General features: G+C 42.9%; 2 protein-coding genes across 3 annotated transcripts in view; both read left to right on the top strand.

The window, feature by feature from the left end:
- The window catches only part of TF (transferrin), a 72,708-nt gene extending 68,064 nt beyond the window's left edge, over positions 1–4,644 (top strand). For both annotated transcript variants that reach the window (XM_036332552.1, XM_036332556.1), the window contains exons 15-17: positions 1,406–1,590; positions 2,967–3,156; positions 4,496–4,644. In XM_036332552.1, coding sequence (XP_036188445.1) covers positions 1,406–1,590; positions 2,967–3,156; positions 4,496–4,551 — 431 coding nt within the window. In that variant the 3' untranslated portion in view covers positions 4,552–4,644. The remainder of the gene's footprint in view (positions 1–1,405; positions 1,591–2,966; positions 3,157–4,495) is intronic.
- A 2,632-nt stretch (positions 4,645–7,276) lies between these two features.
- Positions 7,277–20,348, top strand: SRPRB (SRP receptor subunit beta). The gene is made up of 7 exons (XM_036332557.1): positions 7,277–7,477; positions 8,072–8,166; positions 9,040–9,117; positions 12,777–12,859; positions 14,542–14,678; positions 16,361–16,415; positions 18,449–20,348. The coding sequence occupies exons 1-7, from the start codon at positions 7,318–7,320 to the stop codon at positions 18,660–18,662; spliced, it is 822 nt and encodes a 273-aa protein (XP_036188450.1). The 5' UTR covers positions 7,277–7,317; the 3' UTR covers positions 18,663–20,348.
- Positions 20,349–23,876: the final 3,528 nt, after the last annotated feature.

Raw genomic sequence — 23,876 nt, 5'->3', positions numbered from 1 at the left:
CACACCTCTGCACTTTACTTCCGCAGCTCCTCTGGCTCTCAGTGTGCTTTTCTTTCCTTCTAGTTGTAGAATTTCCACTCAGCCAGCCTTCCTGTAGTTCTGGATGATGTCCGTTTTGTCTTTTCGTTGTATTTTTGAAGTTGTTGTGGGAGGCAGCAATTTCCCGGTGTTTACCTATGCTGCCATCTTAGTTTCTCTCCTCATTATTCTTAATTGTCCTATTTTAGGCTCTGGCTCATACAATAACATTGATTTCCATTCCTAAATCCTCATAGACGCACTTTTCCTCCTGCCAAGTGCCACACTCAAGGCCTTTAGTGCCTGGGCATGCCTCACCTGCTCAGCCCAACCACCGAGACTGTCCCAGTGGGGCCATTCTCCTTTCACCCATTAGAAATACGAGGTTTGTACCTCCCTGAGTCTTACCAGTGCCCTCCACCTTCCCAGAGAAGCATTCCTTTTTCCTCCCCCTAATCCTATACAAGATACGTAAAACCTTGCCTCTTTCAGCTAGCTTCCCCTAATTACTATACCCTCACTGTGCTGGTTCTGAGTTCACACAGCATTTAGAGGTATGTTCTACCGCTAAATGGGTAGAACTGGAACTGGTAAGAAAGGAAAGGAGAGATGTTTAAAGGTGAGTGAAGATGTGTATGGTTAGGCAATTTGAGTTTTCTATTAACACTAAAAGGGTACATTTTGGGAGTGTAGAAAACAGGTATTTTGACTTTATATGTAAGTAATATAAAATTTTATAATAGCGAATCCATGTATTAGTTGTTCCATTAATGACAAAAATTAAATGAAAATTAAATTAAGGAAATGATTAGGAGAGAAGTAAAAATTGGGAAAACATTTGAGAATTGCTCTGGAGCCAGAACCTTGAGAATGGGTAAGATTTTCTTTTCCAGAGAAAATATAGAGGTGAAGCAAAGGGCTGAGAACAGGGTATGGACCTGTGTGCACAGAGGAATGTACACATTTTCAAACAAAGCCAGTATGAGTCAGACTTAACACACTGCTGCAGTTTCCAAAAGGGCTTCTGGGGAAGTTCCTTTTCTTGTTGGTGCAAGAAGATAGAGCATAGAGACTGTCAACCAGTTGAAGGTCACATACTTCCTACACTGGAGCAAGAGGCCCAAATGCTTTGGAATTTAGTAGAAATGAAGAACTTTTGGAACAGCATCCACAGAATACAGTCCTCTTCTCTGGCTGGGTGGGGCAGGTTGGAAGGGGTGGTCGCTAGGAATTCCTGGTAAGTCTCTTCCTCTCCACATCACTGTGTGCACTTCTGCTGGCCACTGGGTCCAGGCCCTCCACACACCAGTGGATCGGTCACAGTGCCCGGAGAGGGTGACTTGACCAAAGCTGTCAGCTGTGGCTGACCCACCTTCTCTATCTCCAGGAAAGAACACTGCTGACTGGGCTAAGGACCTACAGAAGGAAAATTTCAAGCTGCTGTGCCCTGATGGCACCAGGAAGGCTGTGACCGAGGCTGAGAACTGCTACCTAGCCCGATCCCCAAATCATGGTGTGGTCTCAAGGCAAGATAAGGCAGCTTGTGTTCACAAGGTGCTACTTGAACAGCAGGTAGGAACCAGCCAGGGCCTCCACCTTTTCATTCTGGGTGGTGTGGATTATCTGGAAGGAGCTCACAGCTAAATGGAGCCTCTATTCCTGCATTCTCTTTCTGGAAACTAGAATTGGGAGGGTATGGATTGTGGAACTGGATCTCCGAGGCCTGGGTCTCCTGGTCACTGGAGATTAGCCCCCATCTGATGTGCATGTCCTCAGGTCTGTCTTCCTGCTTTGCCCTTGGTACCCTTGTTTTCTGCACATTTGCATTTTTTTTTTAAATGAAAAGGACTGATTCTGTTTCCCAGATCTCCTTGACACAGGTCATGAAATGTGGATCTGTGTTTCCCTTGCTTAGACAGACTAAGAACCACTCAAACATCCAGGAAAATCCAAGCTCCCAACCCTCATGGAGCTTCTCCTCTGGCTGGCCTTGGTGAGGAGAGGGGCTGCCTGAGTATTCTAATTCTAAAGGCTCCTCTACCCACAATCACCACCTGCCTATTGATTCACCATTAGTTTTATTTTTTAAAAATTAAGATAGCATATCTTTGTGAGTCCTCTTAAGGTAAATTATAGTAGTTCAGACTTAATGAAGATTTCCTAGGTGCTAGGTGGAATGCTAAACTTTTTGTAATCATCATTTCACTTATAATCTTAGGAAGCGTGGAATAATTAAGCCTCTTGCCCACGATAGGATAAAAAATGTAGTCAAGCCCTGGCCGGGTAGCTCAGTTGGTTGGAGTGTCGTCCCATACACTGGAAAGTTGCAGGTTTGATTCCCGGTCAGGGCACATACCTAGGTTGCATGTTCAATCTCCGGTTGGGGCACTTACAGGAGGCAACTGATTGATGTTTCTCTCTCACATCAATGTTTCTCTCTCTCCCTTCTTCTCTTTCTAAAAATCAATAAAAACATACCCTTGGGTGAAGATTAAAATAAAATTTAGTCAAACATGAACTTGTAACAACCACCTGTACCACCACTTATTGGGTGGCTCATGTTTAACATTTTCTTTGACAGTAACACTTGGAAGAGACATGTTTCTGCCTGTCCTCTCGTTTCCTGCAAGCAGCCCATGAGGCCATGGCCAAGGAAGTGGGGTGGAGAGATCAGAAAAATCAGGAGCAGGTGGCTGGGTGGGAGGGACTCCACAGAGGATGTGGACCACGAGGAACCCTACAGAGGACTTTGGGAAGTCATGAAAGCATGGAGCTGGGGCCAAAAGTGGGTGAATGCCAGGTGAGGGAGGTGGAGGGATCCTGAGGCATCCTCTGTAGCTTCCCTTGCTTTCCAAAGCTGGTTCCTAACTTTTAGTCTCCTCCATCCCATCCATGTGTTCCTAGTTGCTCACTTCCACAGTCCTCAGCACTTCCTATTCATTTGACAGGCCCAGTTTGGAAAAGATGAAAATGGCTGCTTGGGCGACTTCTGTCTGTTCCAATCTAAAACCAAGGACCTGCTGTTTAGGGATGATACAAAATGTTTGGCCGAACTTCAGGGCAGAACAACGTATGAATCCTACTTAGGAGCAGAGTATGTCACGGCTGTGGGTAACCTGAAACAGTGCTCAACTTCAAGTGAGTAGGAGGAACAGCATGGGGGAAGCTGCAAAGCAAATGTGGGCAGGGTTCTGGGTGGTGGGTACAAAAGGCGAAGTGGACTACAGTCCCCAGGAGATGACCAATGGACAAGATGAAACAATGAGGGAACAACATAATCCCAGAACATATGAAGGCTACTTGTAAGGGCAGTTGGCAAGAAGGCCATTGCTTCAGGGCACTGAAGTAGTTAATTGTCTGGACATGCAGAATTCCATGTTATTACTAAGAGAAGGTAGGGGTTTATGTGCCCATGCCCATTGCTCTGCACTAAAAATCCCCCCTTTTTTTTATACAGAGTTGCACTGTCTAATACAACAGCCCCTAGCTATATAATGCCATTTAAATTTAAATTACTTGAAATTAAACAAAATGAAAAATTTAGTTCCTCAGTCACACTAGCCATAATTCAAGTGCTCAACAGCTACATGTGGCTCCACATAGGTGAGCAAAGATGCATTTCCATCAGTGCAGAAAGTTCTTTAATGCAGCGCTGCTCTTGAGAGCTTGAACAATGATAATCCTGATAACTATAAAGTTGTCATATATAATACTCACCTAGAACACCAGTTTTCTCAGAATTAAAATACAAAAAAGTACGTTTGCACTATATCTATGTTGGACCTCATTTAATCACTTGAAATCATTTGGAAGATGTGGGAGAATAGTATGTTATAGGGTGAATATACAGCAACTTTTGTGTGCATGTAAGTGAGCCATGGTCCTTAAGATATGCTTTCAAATCCACATGGCCATGTGGATTCTGATTCCCAGGCCCTGTGGATACTGAATCAGCAAGTCTGTGCCACAGTCAGGTTTTCTGAATTTTAACAGCTGCCCCACATGATTCTGATGTAAGGAACATGCTTGCCCATGGCCACTGTTGTGAGCACCCAGTTATAATTACCTAACCTATATCCTCCAAGAGGGGAGACAATCTGTCTTTGCTGTTCTCTGCTCCATCCCCAGCCCCTAGTACGGAAACTGGCTCATGCAGGTGCCTGGTGCATCTTGCTATGGTGGTTCCTTTCCAGCCTAGAGAGGTCAGAGAAGACAGTACTCGCAGGCTCCTCCCAATCACATGGACTCAGTGTAGGAGCTCTGCCTATAAGACACCAGGTGGGGGATGATGCAGGGCAGGGAAATCGTGTTGCCATCCTCGGTATGGGGCCTGACCTGGGGTAGGCACAAGGGCTATGCAGGCAAGTGGAGAAGGCCACTGGGATGCTTTTGTATCAGATTTAACTGTTTATTCACTCGACAGAAAATAAATATAGGTATATACTGACTTTCCTACCTTTCTTCTCTTCCCCTACAGAACTCCTGGAAGCCTGCACTTTCCATAAACCTTTAACTCCAAAAACGGGGCCATGAGCTGATGGAGCTGGGAGCTCATGTGACCCATCGGCGTCCCCTGGTCTCGCTGGCCTGAGGGGTTTTTTGGCTGCCTTCATAGTTCAATGTTGCCATCTGTGCAGGAAACAAATAAAAAATATTATTGGTTTTACCTTTTAAAAACTTCATTCTTTCCTAAATGTTTATCCTGGAAGGATTTCTTCTAGACTATCCATCTAAACACATGTGCAATTGAGCCTTCCTTCAGAGCTCAAGCTCTGATCCTTCCCACCGCTTCGGTTGTGGTCCCATAGCCACACCTCCTGGGTACAGTCCCAAATGGAATTCTTTCTGAAAGGGGTCTGCATGGTCATTATAATGCAATCAAGTGTATGTGGCTGTGTGTGTGTGTGTGTGTGTGTGTGATGCTAGGGAAGGGGCAGGAAGGAGGATGCAGAGTGAGTTATTGAGATAGACTACAGAAAAAGAATATAAAATATTTATATATTTAAATTTTTTTTAAATGAATTTCATCAGATCCTGATTCTAACTGGTTGGAAAAGTGAATCACTGGGACAACTTCTTGCTAAAAATCATCCCTTGATTCCCAGAGCAGTCATTGCCCTGTCTCCTCCCCTCCTCAGTCAAACTCCTGAAAGATGGAGGCTTGCTCTTTCCATGCCTCCTTTATTACTGACGGCTGAGCATACGGAAATCAGCCTTCCGCTCCACTCGCTTCTCTATAGCTACCCTGGCTAGGATCGCCACCCACCTGCCAATTGTGAAAACCAGTTTTAGTTCTTTCATTCCTGAGTCTATGTGCTGCACTCGATACAGCTGACCACTCACTCTTCCTTGCAAGTCTCCAGCTTCTCTGTCCTGGTAGTCCCTCTGTCCATTTGTGGCCTTACTTTGGGCTCATCCTGCCAGCCCTGAAATTGTAGGGAAATAATCCTGGGGTTCTTCTCTTGACCCAGCACTCTTCTCACTTTGCAGGCCCTCCCTAAACAATGTGAGTGACTCTTGGGCATCTACATCCATATCTATATTTCTGATCCCTGCCTCCAGTATCCCCACTCATACCCCCTCCTCCTCACTGTGGAGCTATACTCGTAGAGCTCTCACAGGAACCAGAAATCCCCAAGTCAAAAAATGGAGATCATCATCCTGCCCCTTCCCTCTCCCGCTTCCCTAACCTAACTGCTGTCTACATGTATTTCACACCAGTTAAAGTCATGGTCTTTTACCCTCACAGGAGCCATAAAGTGAGGAGTCAAATTCCAACTCCCTGTTTTCTCTCACTCCATGTTCACGGCCAGCAAGTTCTGCTGATTTGCCCTCTAAACAACCCTTCAGTTTGCCCCTTTATTTCCTAACTCCTTCCACAGCCTCAATTTACACGCAGGCATGGAGCTGCAGAGAGGGAGTTTCTGGACACAGCAGTCCATATCTCTCTTAAATTTCTAATGTCCATGGAAACAGGATTCTAGGTGCACTTTGCAGTGAAGACCTGAGTTCACCTTTTCACACACACACAGCCCTACTTTGCCTTGAGCCTATCAGCATTCTGCCTTATTTAATATTCACCAAAACTCCACCCTTACCCCAAATCCTGTAACTTTCTTTTCCTTTGTTTGGTGAGATACCCCATGGGGTGTAGTCTGTATTGTTGCAATGAGTCAACAAACCCAACTTTGTCAACAACGTACGGGAGCACCTATCATGAGCCAGACACTGTTCTAGGGACTGCAAATATAGCAGTGCATGCTATAGCTCCTTAAAATAATTTGTGTATTTTTATTTATCCCTCTCTCTAGATTGCCTTATGATCCGTGTATATGTACAGAGAAATGTCTGAAATCATGTTCACCAGATACTTCTCTGTATCCCCCTATCACACCGTCCATCCTCTGTCAATCCCATGCCCCATTATATTCAGATGAAATGCTTCTGTGGCTAAGATGTGGAAACTGCCCAGGTGCCCATCAGCAGATGCGTGGATTTAAAAAAGCTGTGGGCCATTTACACCATGGAAAACTTTGCAGCAGCGAAAAAGAAGGCTCTCTTGCAGGGACGTGGAGAGCATTACCCTAAGCGAAATAAGCCAGTCTGAGAAAGACAGGTATCACATGATCTCACTCACATGTGGAATCTAATGAACAAAGTAGCTTCACAGGCATGGATGCATGGAACACACTGGCCAATCTCAGAGGGGACGGGTTGGGAGGGATGGGAAGAGATTACCCAAAACACTTGTATGCGTAGCCCATGGACACAGACAACAGTGCCGTGAAGCCTGGGGGCTGGGTGACGGAGGGAAAATGGGGGACATCTGTAATACTCTCCACGATTAAAAAAACCCATCAACAAATACAAAGAAATGTTTCTGTAACGTTTGACTTCCTCACAAGGCTCACCTGAGGGAAGGAGCGACTGGAAATCCTCAGTGGGGATTTCTCGAGCCACTCGTTTTATTCCTCCAGCATCCTGTCAAAAGCATGAAGAGGGCGGAGACATGTGACATTTATCTCCAGGGATCGAGGCCTCACTCGAGAAATTCCTGTGGCGGCCCCGCACGCGCGTGCGGCAGGTACGCACTGTACGACGGGTACGCAGTGTACGACAGGTACGCACTGTACGACAAAAAAGAACTACAACTCCCATCAGGACATTCGGGACCATGGCCCTCGCGGAGTAAATATAACTCAGGAACTACCACTCCCGTGATGCTCCGCTTCGTACGTCTGCGCAGAGCGCAAGGACACGTTGCATTTGCGGCGCCGCAGACCACGCACGCCTCTCAGCATGGCTTCCGCGGACTCCCGGCGAATGGGGAACGATGGTGGTGGTAGTGTCGGGGGCACCTTCCAGCCCTACCTGGACTCCTTGCGGCAGGAGCTGCAGCAGAGGGACCCGACGCTGCTGTCAGTCGTGGTGGCGCTTCTCGCGGTGCTGCTGACGCTGGGTAAAGGGGCGGCGGTGCTTATGGAGGGTGCAGGGCGGGGAGTCCGGGCTTGGACTGGGAGGATGCCGGGCGGAGAAGGCACCTGGGGGGCGTCTGTAGAGGGAGACTCACCCCTGAGGACTCACTGTCCTCCTCCCCGAAGCAGGGGGTGCAACGCTGAGTTAAAGGGGAACCCTCGCGACCCTGGAAGGGATGTCCTAGTCCCCGGGGAACGGATTACTCCTCTTCAGCCCCTGTTCAGCCTGAGGGTGTTACCCCCTTATATTGCGTTTACTACCAAGCCTCACAGGGCCTCTACTTCAAGTTTGAGCGTCGCGTGTTTTTGCCTGCAAGGCGCTGGAATACAGAATTTATTAGACTACATTGCACTTAGAGAGTCCACTGTCGGGGTGCAGGGGGTGCACACAAAAGTTGATATTGGATAGTGGCCGGTACCCCGTGGGGTCTGTAACAACAATAACAATAAAAGTAAGTTTCCTATACTAGTAATTGCGGCGTTGTGTTGTAGACTTGTGTTAATTTCCTCACCCCAACCGTACACACACACTGCTGCTGATAAGGCCTAACCTTGGTTCTTCTCCTCTCCCCCCACAGTGCTGTGGAAGTTCATCCGCAGCCGAAGGAGCAGTCAGAGAGCCGTTCTTCTCGTTGGCCTGTGTGACTCCGGGAAGACGTTGCTCTTTGTCAGAGTAAATGCTTTGGTTTACATCTCTCTCAAACCTGATAGGAAAATTTAGGGATTCCCATTATTTCTGTCAGGTCATGATTTATTTTGGAGAAGAAACTGATGCTGGTAAATTGGGGAGTTGATTCTTGACGCACTTGGAAGGACAAGAAGACTCCTGAAAACTCATGAACTGGATTTTTTTTTTTTTTTTTTTTTTACCATTTCTATTTTCTTGTGCTTACCAAATACTGATATTTAGTCCTTATCCCATTTAAAGGTTTTATGTAACCATTTTCATGCTATGGCTAAGGATGCCAGAACTCCTGGAAAGATAGAAGACATTGATTTGTATATGGTGTATAATCCATTGTACAGTATACTCTCCTGATAGCTTGTCAAAGAAAAATTTTAAAAGGGTGATTCTTTGTCGTTGGGCTCCTTAGGTTTCTTTTCACAGATAATATTTGTAATCTGTTTAGTATTTTTGCTTGTTTTTTTGCTACGGAGAGTAGCAGAGATGTTCTCATTATTCTTCCTTTTGAGAGTATAAAAGATTTTCCTTCCAATAAAGAAATATACTCTTTAAGTATTTTAGTAATTAAAAATGTGTAGGGACAGGTGGTAAATTTGGCCACTAACCATTTGAAACTCTTACTTGAAAAAAGCATGGATTTCCCCACCCCTCTCAGTTGGGTAGAAGGGAATAAAGTTGGCAATAAATTAGATATTTTTTTTTTCTACAAGTAAAGGGGAAAAAAATCAGCATGGTTCTTTTCACCTTTTGCAAGCAACACTCATTTATTTGACCACTTAGGAGTGTTAGAACAAAATTACTCCCTTAAAGTTTGCTATTTACATGTTTATGCTGATCTCACACATGCTATTTTTTTTACAGTTGTTAACGGGCCTTTACAGAGACACTCAGACTTCCATCACCGACAGCTCTGCTGCGTACAGAGTCAACAATTCCAGGGTAAGCAGTTCCTAGAATGTTGGGAGTCTTGACCATTTTACTTCACTATGATGTGTCAGGAAAGGACATTTCTAACATAAATTAGTCTAAGGGTGTAGCTTATTGTTATGGGTAAATATAATCCATGTGACAAATTCTGGTCTTGACCATCCAGGCAACAGATTTAATCATGCCCCCTCTCCTTTGTTGTACCTCATGTACCCTGACATTACATCACATTTTATTAGTTTTTGTTTCTGTGTCTTAAGGGTGAGCATCAAGCCTTTCTCTTTTCATTTATGTTTTGACTATGTAATACATGTATATGGGACAAAAATTCAAAATGTTAATAAGGATCTTTGGTGAAAAGTCATTTTGCCTTTCCTGTCCCTACTACTGAGTCTTCTCCTTAGAGGTAATAACTTCCCATATCCTGTGTACCCTTTCAGGTGGTCTGCGCATATACAAACATATCTGTATGTCCTTTAATTTTTTGGCTGTACCATACAATATACTTCTTATTTAATAAGAGCCCTATTAACAGACATTTAGTTTGTTATAATCTTTTCCTTTACATACAGTGTTGCAGTGACTATCTTAAAGAGTATACATGAGTATATTTCAAAAAATACCAGTAAGGAGTCATGAGAAAGACTTTTTACATACCTATGTAGCTCTATGATGTCAATAGTGACTATCAAGTCAGTTATAATGCTTAGTAAGTATTTGGTGAGTGAGTAGAAGGAAGTTTGGGTGGCTGATTGGAGAGATAGATATACAGTGGGGCCTTGACTTACGAGTGTCCCGACTAACGAGTTTTTCAAGATATGAGCCGTCTCTCGGCCGATTTTTTGCTTTGAGTTGCAAGCTAAAATTCGGGTTATGAGCCAGCTTCAGATACCCCACCGTTAGTGGGCACAGCGAACATTACAGTGAACACCACAACATCAGCCCAGCATTCAATTCACTGTAATGGTGAAAATTGATTTGACATACGAGTAATTTGAGTTACGAGCTCCGTCACGGAACGAATTAAACTCATAAGTCAAGGCCCCACTGTATACATGGATGAATTAAAATGGTAATCTTAGCCCTGGCCAGCATGCTTAGTGGTTAGAGTGTTGACCCTTAGATCCATGGGTCGATGGTTTGATTCCCAGTCAAGGGCACATACCTGGGCTGCAGGTTCGTCCTACCCTGGGTCAGGGTGCATGCAGGAGGCAACCAATCAATGTGTCTCTCACATCTCTGTTTCTCTTTCTCTCTCTCTGTCTCCTGCTCTTCCTCCCTTTCTCCACCCTTCCCTTCTACTCTCTGTTAAAAAAAAATCAATGAGAAAAATATCCTCAGGGGAGAATTAAAAAAAAAAGGCGATCTTAGAGACCTTCTCTTCTTGTGTTCCTTCTGCTTTTCTGGTGCTTCCAGAATTAAACATTGTATGCAAAATCAAGAGACATCCTTTTAAATGTCTTAGAGAAATTTTTGCTCTTTTCAACAATGACATTCTTTTTGGCCAAGTACTTTTTAAACTCCTAATATTCAAATTTTGAAATTTCAGGTTTGGGAGATCTTTAATTCTTGGGGCACTTGTACCAGGTTTTTTAAAGTGGGGAATTCCAGACCTGGCTGGTTTGGCTCACTGGATAGAGCGTTGGCCTGGGGACTGAAGAGTCCCGGGTTCGATTCTGGTCAAGGGCATGTACCTTGGTTGTAGGCACATCCCCAGTAGGAGGTGTGCAGGAGGCGGCTGATCGATGCTTCTCTCTCATTGACATTTCTAACTCTCTATCCCTCTCCCTTCCTCTCTGTAAAAAATCAATAAAAAATACATTTAAATAAATAAATAAATAAATAAATAAAGTGGGGTATTCCAGGGTATGCCTTAGGACCTATACTTTCCATTAGAGTCATCACTGGCCACTTGTGACTATTGAGCACCTGAAATGTGACTAGTCCAGATGGAACGGTGCTACAAATGTAAAATACACACCAGACATTGAAGACTTGGAATGAGTAAAAGAATGTAAAATACATTAATGCTTTGATTTTTTAATATTATATGTTAAAAGGATAATATTTGAAATAGAGGGTGGGGAAAAAGTAGTTTTACAGTCGTATGTGAAAGAGTTTATTCTTGTATTATTATTTATTAACTAGAGGCCTGGTGCACAAAAATTTGTGCACTGGCGGGAGGGGGGGTGTCCCTCAGCCCGACCTGTGCCCTCTCACAGTCTGGGACCCCTCGGGAGATAACCACCTGCTGGCTTAGGCCTGCTCCCCGGGTGGCAGATGGCAGGCCCGATCCTGCGGTGGGGCGGGGGGTGGATGGCGTTGCCCCACCCCACCTGCAGTATACAAATTTAATGGCCATCTTCCTTGGGTTAATTTGCATACTCTTCTGATTGGCTGATGGGTGTAGCAAAGGTATAGTCAATTAGCATCTTTGTCTTTTATTAGTGTAGATTGTATTTTCCCCACCCTGTATGTTGGATTAAATAATATATATTATTAATATTACCTATTTCTTTTTATTTCTTTAAGGTGGTTTTCAGAAAGCTTAACATTCCATCTGAAACTGACATATTTCTATTAAATATGTAGAAACTCCACCCTTCTTTTTTTACTGTTTCTCTTACCCCCTTATGTTTTAGTTCTAGTCTCTCTGTCAGGATAGTAATGCATAGCGTTTGCTGCTGTGCTGATTATGAAATGTGGTAGTGGGTCCCAACCTGAGATCCTTAGACTCTTACCTGTATTTAAAAAAAATAAATACACATCATATTTTTTTCCATAAAAGACTGCACAGACTAAGTGACAGGTCATAATAAGTCCAGCTATATATATGTCAAATCTGAGTGATATGACTCCCTCCTGCTAAACAATGGTTAAGGATGGCTATGGATAAGGTAGAGTATCTGAGAAATGATTCGTGGGTCTAATGATACGTGTGCCAGAGCTGTATCTGAGAGTCTTGCCTTTGAGCATTGTCACATCTACATTGAACCTGAGCTCAAGGATGAAGGCCTGGAATGAATAGCACTTAAATGGTGCTTAATGAGTCTGCTCAGTAGGGCACAGTCCTCCCTGTTCCAATGATTGTCATCTGCATCAAGAATTGACACAAAATATTGACAGAGTTAGAACAAATGGTGTGTCTGGTAGACATATTTAAAATTAAATTATGGTGGAAATGTAAAAGAATGTTTTGTTATAAAAATTGGGGATCCCTGTAATGGTAACATGCTATATGGTAAAATATAGGGTGTTATATTATTTAGTTTTGCTATTATTTATACTAGTGTATTTCCCCAGTCTCAGATGGACCACACTTCCCTGACTCCCCCAGACAGGGCCAGGTTTTCCCATGTACCCTCAGACCATGTGTCAGAGTTGTAATTTTACATTTACGTATATGTAATTTTACATTGTGTTGATCTTTCTGGTCATAAGGCCTGTTAGAGCAGGGACCATGTCTGTTTTTGCTCAGTGTTCCTCGACTGATGATTTATAAATAGAAGATGCTTGGTGAACATTTGATTCATTGATTAATTAGAGTGAACATTTTTTTCATTAATTAATTGGCCACTATTCTGGTACCTGAAATCTGCTATGAAAGGTTTATGTTGTGAATGTGAATCAGGACCAAAACATTAATTTAATGTTATTGCTGCCATCCTTAGGGCACTAACCTGACCTTGATTGACCTCCCTGGCCACGAGAGCTTGAGACTTCAGTTCTTGGAGCGGTTTAAGGCTTCAGCCCGGTGAGTGGGAAGTGGAATGGGCTTGCCTGAAATCTGTATGTCAAAACATGTTTGCTCTGATGGTATTTGGGAAGCATCTGATATCCTGGAGTGGAAAGAGCATGGACCCTGGGGTCAGCCAGTTCTGGGTTGCAAGCCTACCTTCACTAGGATTTTATGAGGATTATGTGAGGTAACATTTGACCTGTTTCTCAAGAGTGTTCATAAAGTGTTAACCCTTATCATCACGTTAATAAAGTTTTCAGTTACTCTGGGGACAAATTTAATAATGCATAGAACTATTAAAATCTGAAAGAAGAATCTTAAAGGTAAGTGGAATCCTGGAAGTTATTAAAATCCAACGTTATATATTTTTAAATTACCTAAAATTGATACCTCAAAAGTACAGATCTGTATTTTCATATTTTAGTATTGTTCTAATGTTACTAGCTCTTATTTCCTAAAATTCTTGTGCTACAGTTTAAGATGCTTGTTCTTACTTAGTTTCTAACTCTGATAAAAACTCAAGAGGAAAATTAATATACTAGATTTCACTGATTTTTAAGACACATTTTAAATATCAAATTGAAATGCTACTTACAGTTGATGGCATCATAGTTATAATTTGCAGTATTTTTTCTTTCTTAGTTGTACCTGAAATAATAATGTCTTAATTGATGGAATCTTAAGTTTGATGGAATGAGGTAGTTGTTTTTTTACTTATTTTTTGAAGATGTTTGGCTTACATTTTATTGCTTCCTTGGCCACAAGATGGTGCGGATGAGCAATCTAGTACAGATGAGACTGTTGGTGTGATTTTAGAAACCAATTTTTTTAGAGCAGTTTTAGGTTCACAGCAAAATGTAAACAGAAGGCATAGAGATTTCCCATATATCCCTGTCCCCACACATGGATAGCCTCCCCTGTTGTCAACATCCTCCACCAGATTGATTCAGTTGTTCCAATTGATGAACCTATGTTGACATATCATAATCACTCAGAGTCATTAAGATTCACTTTCGGTGTTATATAGACTACAGATTTGAACAAATGTATAATGATATGTATTCACCATTATAGTATTATACAGAGTATTTTCACTGCCCTATTGATTCCGTTTCTTTAATAGTTGTAGGCCTGTTCAGGTTGTTTATTTCTTATGAGAGTTTTGGTAGATTGTGTCTTTCAAGGAATTGAACCATTTTACCTAAGTTATCAAATATGTCAGTATAGAGTTGTTCACATTATTCTTTGATAATCCATGGGAAGTATAGTAATATTCTCTTTCATTTTTGATATTAGGAATTTGTGTCCTTTCTCTTTTTCTTAGCCTGGCAGAAGTTTATCAATTTTATTGTGATTATTTTTTCAGAGAACCAGCTTTTGTGTTTGTTGGTGCTCTCTATTGATTTCCAGTTATCAATTTCATTGATTTTTGCTGTAACTTTCATTATTTATTTTCTCCTGCTTATTTTAGATGTGATTTGTCTTAATTTTTCCAGCTTCCTAAGGTAGTAGCTTAGTTTATTGATTTTAGGTTTGTCTTCTTTTCTAGTATATGCATTCATGCCATATAAATTTCAGAGTATAGAATTCTATTGTTGGGATGGATTTTTCTCTTAAAGAAAAATTAAGGGTATAATTTTTTAATATTAAATGCTGTTGAATGCTGACATGCCAGTTTTTTATTTTTCCCCCTCCAGGGCTGTTGTGTTTGTTGTGGATAGTGCAGCCTTCCAGCGAGAGGTGAAGGATGTGGCCGAGTTTCTGTACCAAGTCCTCGTTGACAGCATGAGTCTGAAGAATGCACCATCATTCTTAATTGCCTGCAATAAGCAAGGTGCCATCACATTTTCTGGCGATAATAATTGAGGTTTCCCTGGGATTGCTACTAAGAATTAATATAGTTACCTAAATTATTATTATTCATGAGGAGAGATAATTGCTAATGAGCTATAAATTGAAGGATATTAATTCTTAAAATTTATTTATACTCCTGCATTTTTATTAATATTACCATGTTACTTTAAGGCATGACAAAGGAGTGACTATAATAATTGTTTCTTTGATACAGTGTTTTGCTTTTTTAAAATTGTAAGTCATTTTACTTTACCTAGTTAATTTCATCAGATTGACAGTATGTCATGTCAGATACTCAACTGTGGAGGGACAAGTAGAATCTCTCCTTTCAAACAAGTTTATCATCTACTGTATTTCATCAAGGGGAGTTTGCAGAAGTTTTTCTTTAACCTGGTAATGATTAAAAACTTTTTAGTCACAACCAATAAAACTAGGCTTCAGTTTCATTACTTCTAAAATAAGATAGACTAGTTGATCTTTATAGGCCTCTTTCAAATCTGAAAATCTGATTCTATGAAGAGCCCCAATGCATTTCTAGCAAGTGATCAGGTAATCTAACAATGGCAAATCAGGAATCAGTCTTAGGATCATTACCTGACCTTCTCTTTATTTCTCCTATTCAGTATAACAAGGGGGGTAATATTTATTTGGCTTCAGCTGTGTGCCAAACCAGTGCTTGTTTCTTTTTTTTAAAAAAATATATTTTATTGATTTTTTACAGAGAGGAAGGGAGAGGGATAGAGAGTTAGAAACATCGATGAGAGAGAAACATCGATCAGCTGCCTCCCACACACCCCCAACTGGGGATGTGGCTGCAACCAAGGTACATGCCCTTGACTGGAATCGAACCTGGGACCCTTCAGTCCACAGGCCAATGCTCTATCCACTGAGCCAAACCAGTTAGGGCAACCAGTGCTTGTTTCTTACCAATGTGCACTTGATGCTGTAACATACCATTTTAATATCAGTTGGCAATATGCTTAGTTTACTTTTATTTGACAGGATGTTTCTGTTGGAGTGAAGACTCTTGTTAAAAATCATAAAATTGGTAAGGTTTTATTTTTGTTACATTGGCAGGAATTATATATATGTTGAATTAAAAGATCTGTAAGGAATGGAAAACTTTCATGAAATAGCTAGTCAATTTTAGAGTCACCAGCTTAATATATTTGTATTATAGGAAAACCCATACATCCAAATGTAAAGCTTACTTTGATAAGGAAGCTACTAGTGATAAAAAGTTTTTTTAAAAAAAAGGTACGTGTGGCCCTGGTTCAGTGGTTGGAGTGTTGGCTTGTGTATCAAAGGGTTGCGGGTTCAATTCCTGGTCAAGGGCATGTACCTATGTTGCAGGTTCAATTCCCAGCCTATGTGGGCGTCTACTAATCTCTCTCTCTCTCTCTCTCTCTCTCTCTCTCTCTCTCTCTCCCACACACACACACACACACACACACACACATACATATACACATCCCCTCTTTCCCTCCCCTCTACTCTCTCTAAAAATCAATGGAAAAATATCCTTGGGTGAGGATAAAAAGAAAAGAATATGTGTGAGGTTGAAATGTACTGGTTTAAATAGGAGTTTCCCATATATACAAGAAGTCTTGGGGAAAGGACCCTTTTGGTTTAAACTATAACAGTGTCCTTGTTTCTTTACAGACATTACCATGGCAAAATCAGCAAAGTTAATTCAGCAACAGCTTGAGAAAGAACTGTAAGTATGAATAAGTTCTCTTGGTTAATATCTGAATGGCAGCTATGCTGGGTATAATATTCTTGGTTGACAGTTATTTTCTTTCAGCATTTTGAACATACCATCCCACTCTCTACTGACTTGCAAGGTTTTAGTCTTATGGGGTTTTTCCTTGTTTGTGACAATTGACTTTTGTCTTGCTGCTTTCAAACTTCTCTTCCTTCTAAAATTGCATGTTCATCATCTCTTCCCATACTCTTCATGCTCACTCTCCTGAGACTACATATTGTTTATCATTAGGTTACTGAGTTTGAAACAAGTAGATGATTTGGTGTATCTAAATATTCTGTTGTAATTGTTGGAAATTATCTTTAGGAAAAAAATATTATATTATTTGTATATTCTTTTTTTAACAGTATAGTCCCAAGACTTTCCATGTTTAAAACACACTTTCCTTAGTCCATTTGCTTTTCACTCTAAAGAGCCATAGAAAACATTTCCGGGAGGAAATGCTGTATTGTAATGAAGTAAAATGTTAAAAAATTGTAAAGGCTAGCATCAGTTAAAGTAGGAGTCTAATTTTAGTTTAATCCTGTGTTAGTGAGAATTAGGCTCTGTCATCTTTGAATCATTTTAGTCTTCTGCATAACAAGGTTTATTATGTTTACATGGCATTATGGCAAGAGCTGAATACATATAATGTTTTGGTGTTTTCCTTTTAAGTTTTTTATTATAAAATATCTTATAGCCCTACCCGGTTTGGCTCAGTGGATAGAGCGTCAGCCTGCAGACTCAAGGGTCCCAGGTTCGATTCCGGTCAAGGGGCATGTACCTTGGTTGCGGGCACATCGCCAGTAGGGGGCATGCAGGAGGCAGCTGATCGATGTTTCTCTCTCATCAATGTTTCTAACTCTCTATCCCTCTCCTTTCCTCTCTGTAAAAAAATCAATAAAATATATTTTAAAAAAAGAAAAAAGAAAAGAAAATATCTTATATACAAAGGAAACTATATAACACATATATGAGTTTAAAGAATATTAAAATGAATATCCATTAACCCACCACCTTGCTTAGGTCCTCCTTCCCAAAAGCTATAGGCCCTATGTGCTCTTCCCAAATGCTTTTCCCATTTTTCCTCAAGAGGTAGGTAATATTTTGATTTTGTCATTGTTTTTTAAATACTTTTTCCATAGGTGTGTGTGTCTTTCTAAACAAGGTAGTGTTTAGTTTTTCCTGTGGATTCTTCAAGAGTGTTCATGCAATGTTACAGCAGCAAGAAATGCTTTATTTTGTAAGAAAGTAGAAAATAAAGCATTTAGATAGCAGAAAGGGTGGGAGTAGACCCATGAGCATTGTTTATGCACTGTTTATTAGGGCCAGCAGGTGGCAGTAAGGTGATTTAAATTATGAGGGTTTTAATGGTTAAATAGGTTGAAGAATAGTAATTGTGCCCAAATAGGATATGAGAATCTGGATTTTGTGGATTTTTAAGCTCTATATCCAAAAGACTAAAGATAAATATAATTACCGTACCTACCCACACTTAAATTTCAGAAACTTACATTTTTATAACACTTAGAGCATATATTTAAAAAATACATACATACAGGGTATCCCAAAAAGTTGTATACACACTTTAGCAGCTGATAGCTCAATTTTGAAAATGAAATGTATTTTAATAAACATTGCATTTATAATTAATTCAAAGCTTGTGTATACATTTTTGGGAGGGGGGACACCTTGTATTTAAAAATGGCATCATGCAGGAGAGCCTGGTGGATGGGGCACTGGGCTGAAAGGAGGCTGGTGTGACCTGGGCCCTTTACTGCTGTCATCTAGCATGTAAGGTTGGACCCCATCTCACCTTTTTATCCAGGAGAGTGATTTATAAATGCACAGGATTATTCATGATAGCATCATTGGCAGCTTTATGACTAAGTATCTAAATGAGTGCTGAAATATTTACGGAGTATCTTGATTTCCTAAAGGCCTTCACTTGGTATATTAAAAATTAAACTCTCTGCTTCCTGACTTTTTTTCGTTTTGCCTCACAGCAACACTTTACGAGTCACCCGCTCTGCGGCCCCCAGCACACTGGACAGTTCCAGCGCAGCCCCTGCTCAGCTGGGAAAGAAAGGCAAAGAATTTGAATTCTCACAGTTGCCCCTCAAAGTGGAGTTCGTGGAGTGTAGTGCCAAGGGTGGAAGAGGGGACGCCAGCTCTGCTGACATCCAGGACTTGGAGAAGTGGCTGGCTAAAATCGCCTGAGGGGCAAACCCAGACACCCAGCTGTGAATGTGTATGTGGTGACGGACAGTTTTGGAAAAGGGTATAGTTAGAAACATTTCCTTGTTCTGGAAAAAAGTTATTGTAGAATTCCAGCCTGGAGTTTTTTTAAAAGTCCAGTTCCCCTTATTGCTTTCAAACTTGTCACTTTTATTGACTCGTGTGCCTTCCCTTTGTTAAAGTGTATGTGATGTCCCGTTAGTGTGTATGCTTGATGTTCGTCTTTGTGACCATGACAAGCAGGCCACGTAGAGAAGATCATGAGAACATGGTTACCATCTGAAAAGTTAAGAATCTTGTGCTTTGGTCCCTTTTTCCTGGAAACAAACCTCTGTGTATGGAACCAGTTAATTTCCAATTACCCTTGAGGTTCATGGACAGTATATCATTTAGTCCTTTTGAACTCTCAGATTTGTATGTACAATTACAATATGGTCTCCTGACATGTGGAGACAGATACAAAGCAGCAAGGCTGTGTTGACAGTGGGTCTGTTCTTCATCAGCTCAGTGACTTGTCCACACTCCACCCTCATAGCATTTAAGTTTCCAAAACATGTGACGAACCCTTGGAATTAATCATTCCCAAGTGATAGAACTGTAAGTGCTATTTTGCCAAATGCCAAGGGTCTGGTTTCCCCTAACGGGGAGTACATGGAGATTTAGAAGCCCTTCTGCTTTCTGGGTGGCTGAAGGCTCCTGAGCTATCTTCATGTGCTGTTTGATCAGCTCCTGTTGTGTACTCTTAGCTAGAATGCCATGGAACAAATACAAAATGAAAAACGTTCTCTGGATTTTTAATGTGCATTTCACTGACATTAAGAAAAACGGCCTTTTCAACATGATTATTTGCTGTCTTCTTAAATGTATGGATTTTATAAATTATTAATGCATTTCTTGGTAAATACAACAGCCTGTTTAGCTCAAAGCGATTAAGTAGCATGGTATAGTGAGTACAGATGGGAGTGTGTATTAGATTCAGGCCTAACTGTAAGTTTCCAGGGCCTAAAGATTGCAGTGTACACTGGACAAACTCTCCTATCCTTGCTTCACATATCTAGGGCCCAGTCCCACTATCGCCTAAAAGGAAACAAGGGTGGCGTGAATATGTGGGGAGCTAACCCCAGAACAGTGTGGTAAGAGCCGTAACAGGAGAGGTCTAGGGTGCTCTGGGAGCACGCAGCAGGAGCACCTAACCTGGCCTGGAGGGATCAGGGAGAGTCAAAGAATAAAAGCAAATGGAGCTGACAGCGTCCCAGTGAGTGTGGTCCCTGTGTACACACTCTAGCTCTGAATGAGGGTACTCCAGCTCCCCTGCCCCAGACTCTGTGTCACACACCTGCTGCTCGTGTTTGAAATAAATGCAAGCTGAGACAAGACGACGTTAGACCTTGACCCTGCAGAGTTCTTTGTGAAAGCCTCATTGCTCCTGGTGCCCTTCCTGTCCTTTGTACTGCTAGCGTGCCCTTTCCTTACTCCCCAAGTAGTAATTTAAGGAAGTAGGTAAGAACAGTGAACCAGAAATCAGAGAGGAATGTGATAAATGTGACGTGTTCGCATCATCATAGATGCTCATGTGGGTACAAATCAATGGCTTGGTGCTGCTGTGAAGAGGCCTGGGTTCTCTCAGATTTGTTTTTTCTCTCTGGTTAATAAAAGTGTTTTACTTTATTGGAGGAAGCATAACACCAAAACTGATTGCAGAAGGGGAGCAATGGTGAATTTTACTCAAGGCCTAAAGAAGGTTGTCTGAAGAAGGCAAGTTCTGTCTCAGTGATTCTCTGATGTGTGTGCCTGAGAATTCTCTGTGATGCATGTTGAACAGCCGACCTGAGGACCCTGCTCCGAAACATTCAGTGTGATAGCAGATCAGGTGTGGCCTCAGGAATCGACATACTTAACATGCCCTTTACAGGCACATGGGGTCCCTGGGAGCATCCTCTGAGTGATCTGGCCGGGAGTGTGCCTTTAGCATGTTTGTTTTTAAGTGCTTTGGGCCACAAGCCCTGCTTAGTTTTTCTAACAGGATGAAGTAAGAAGCGGGGTACAGACCCTTCCTGGGCCCTCTTCTGCTTCCTCCTCCACTACAGTCTTTTCATACTCGTGGGTTGGGCCAGGGTGAGGTCATGGAGACTGGTCCATGGGAGTTGGGAAGGGGTTTTGGTGGGAGGACAAATGTGTTCTTTACCTTGGTGGTATCCTCCTGGCCGTGAAGCCATTCAGGCAAAGTAGACCTATTCCATCATGAGATGGGAGGCAGGTGTGGCCAGAAGAGGAATGTCAGGTCACGGGGACTGACAGACTAGGCACGACTCTACATCATAGTGGAGACACTTGTGGCTTGAAACACCTTCTTGGGAACAGCAGTGCCTGAGCTGCTGTGTGTGTGGGGGGGTACTGACACCTGCCTCCAGGGCAGCAGCCACCTCATGGGAATGACTTCCCTGCTACGGGAGAGGTGCAGGCCACAGTGAGGAGCCACTGTGCAGGGGCAGCTGCGATGAATAAGCCCTGGGCACTCCATTGGTAATCACTGCCTGCTTCATGAATGGAATCCTCCAGGGGCACGGAGCCCACGTGCAGACAGACCGAGGGGTCTAGGCCCCAGTCCCGCTGTTCTCTATTCTAGCCCTGCTTTCGGGCCCCTTTTGCAAGGGTTCCGGGGCCTTGGAATTAGGTTCCAGGTCCCTTCCATACCATGTGCCTGCCAGTTTCCTGGGGTCCTGGCTCCTGATCAACAACAGATGCTGTTGGGGAGTCCCTAGGGTTTTCCACTTACCTTCTCCCACAGCCTCTGTCCCAGTGCCTCCTGGGAGTCCAGTGGTCCTGCTGAGCGTGAGGCACTTGGCCATGGTCCGTTGTCTTAACTACGATCACTTCAGCCAGAATGTTGTGTTGCTGCTTTTTAAAAAAAGACTCGAGTTTAGTACGGAATTGTCAACGCTTCGATTGGGTTATGCCCATTCTCCCCTGAAGGATATTAAGATGCTCAGCTCTTCTTTCAACCCTTCACATAGTGAAAGTCGATGACTACCCTGGCTTTTGTGCAGGAAAGTAATCGTAATCCTACTCTCTTTCCAACTATAATTGTTGATTGCCCACAAGAGCCTTGTATGGCATTCGTTCATTCAGAAAACACCAAGCCTGTGCCGGGCTCTAGGAATAGTGACTGCAGCACAATTCCTGCTTCTCGAGGTATACAGTCCCATTCTAAGGTGAAAAACAACGCGCCCTTTCTGTGTGGCTCCCCTCTCTTCCCTCATCTCATCAGCGTGACCTCCACTGGCTCTGCTGGTCCCTGAGCACCGCGTGGCCAGTCGTACAGCCCCGGTAGGGCTGCCACTTCTTCCTGTGGGTTGTGTCTCAGTGCCTCCGGGGGTTCCAGCGTCTCCCTGTGGTCCTGTTAGCGTGAGGTACTTGTGTTGACTTAAGATCATTTTGTTTCAACTGAGCTAGGCTTTTTTAAAAAAAATTAGAGATTAGCATTAGGATTATCAAAGTTCTGCGTGTCACGCCATTCTCAGATTATGCACCCCCTTTGCTGTCCTAAGTCATGTTGCCGGGAATACTGTAATCTTGGGGAATTTACGGTTCACCTCAAATTCTTGGAACAGCATTACTCTGCCTTTCATCAAGTCCGTACCAGCATGTGCACATCCCCCCGAACCTCTGCCTCACATTTTACATCTGGCAGCCAGTACAAGGAAGGCTACTTGGGCAGGGACATCTCTTTCCTGTTCCACCTCATCAGAGATGGTTTCTTCAAGGTGGGAGGTTGTTCCAGAAACTTCAGAACCTTGAAAAGGGAAAGATAATGGGTGAAGTTGAACTTGGAAGAGTGAGACCTGGTGAACTTGCCTCAGGATTCCTGGCCTTTGCAAGTCAGGGCAATTCCATGCCTGCCCACGGCCTTCATGTTGATTTTGGATGGATCCCACCACTCTTGGCCTCAGGGCGTCTTTCAGTCTGGAGATGACAGACCTGAAGGGCCTCAGAAATGTTCTGTAATCGGTGTGGGGTGAAGTCGGAGGTGGTATGTGGCACCTTGGTGTCCCCTGAAAGGTTGATTATGGTTCACCTTAAATTCTTGCCTCTACATGGCTTCCTGGAAATCATCAGAAGGAAGAGAGATCCAGTCCCTGCACCTACCCTTGATCACCCCTAGCCCTGGCCAGTGGGGAGCAGGGAACACAGAAGACACATACACTGAGTCTCAGTTCTGCCTGGAATTTCCCTGTCCATCAGCCTTTAGGCAGAACGGAGGTTATGGAAGTGAGTGTGTCCTACCTTTGCCCCCTCTGAGCTGGTGGAGAGCCCAGGTGAGGAGGAGGAAGGAAGAAGCAGGGGGCTTTGGGTAGTGGACAGACATATAGGAGGGTCTTTGTGGAGCATGTACTTGAAGAAATACTTTTTCACACACCACACCCTCCCCAGAGCCCCTCCCCTGCCCCATATATGATTGCACCACTTAGAAATATTAGACAAGAAGCTTTGTGTTGAGAATTAGGACAGTTTATTGTTTGATCAACATGCTGAATCTTCCACATTTTACACAGTTTTATGTAAAGTCAGTGTGGCCGTTTATGCCTGCTGAGCCAGCAAGAGATGGAAATACCACCCTCCATGTTCCTCATGGCTAGTCCCTTCCTGGGGTGGGTGAGGAAAGTGAGGGGGAGTTGATGCACACCATGATAGGAACTGGCTTTTGATATATAGACACTTCCCGCTGGAAGGAAGCACCCAAACCCCACTGCCGCCAGCATCACCCACACAGGGCTGGCGTCCAGGGAGTTCACACATTGAGAGCCCAAGGTTTTGGAACACCTAAACAGTTCAAACAAAAATTCAAAGGGTGCCCTAGTCTGTGGATGCCCACAGCCATCAGAGTGGAGCTGGGGAGTGGCCCTTCTTTGCAATGGAGGAGCCTGAAATGTACGTGGATTCTTTCCTGGCTCACTCAGATACTGGAGAGAATCTCACGTCCCAACCAGAGTAGAGAGTCTGATGAACACCCATGCACAGCAGCCCTTTATGTGCAGGGACACAGTCACGTTTGTACACACAGGTGGGTGGCGGATGGAGATGGAAACATCTTGGTTCTGACTGCTTTCGACCTGCTGGATGACTAAGGAAGTCACCCTTCTCTATCTTGGTTTTCCTGCCTGTGAAACAGGAAGGGGTTGAGACCTCTGCCTCACA

The sequence above is a fragment of the Myotis myotis genome, unplaced genomic scaffold (genome assembly GCF_014108235.1).
Source record: "Myotis myotis isolate mMyoMyo1 unplaced genomic scaffold, mMyoMyo1.p scaffold_m19_p_13, whole genome shotgun sequence".
NCBI classification, from domain to species: Eukaryota; Metazoa; Chordata; class Mammalia; order Chiroptera; family Vespertilionidae; genus Myotis; species Myotis myotis.
The sequence above is the reverse complement of the archived record's forward strand: the minus strand, read 5'-3'. Positions and strand labels throughout refer to the sequence as shown.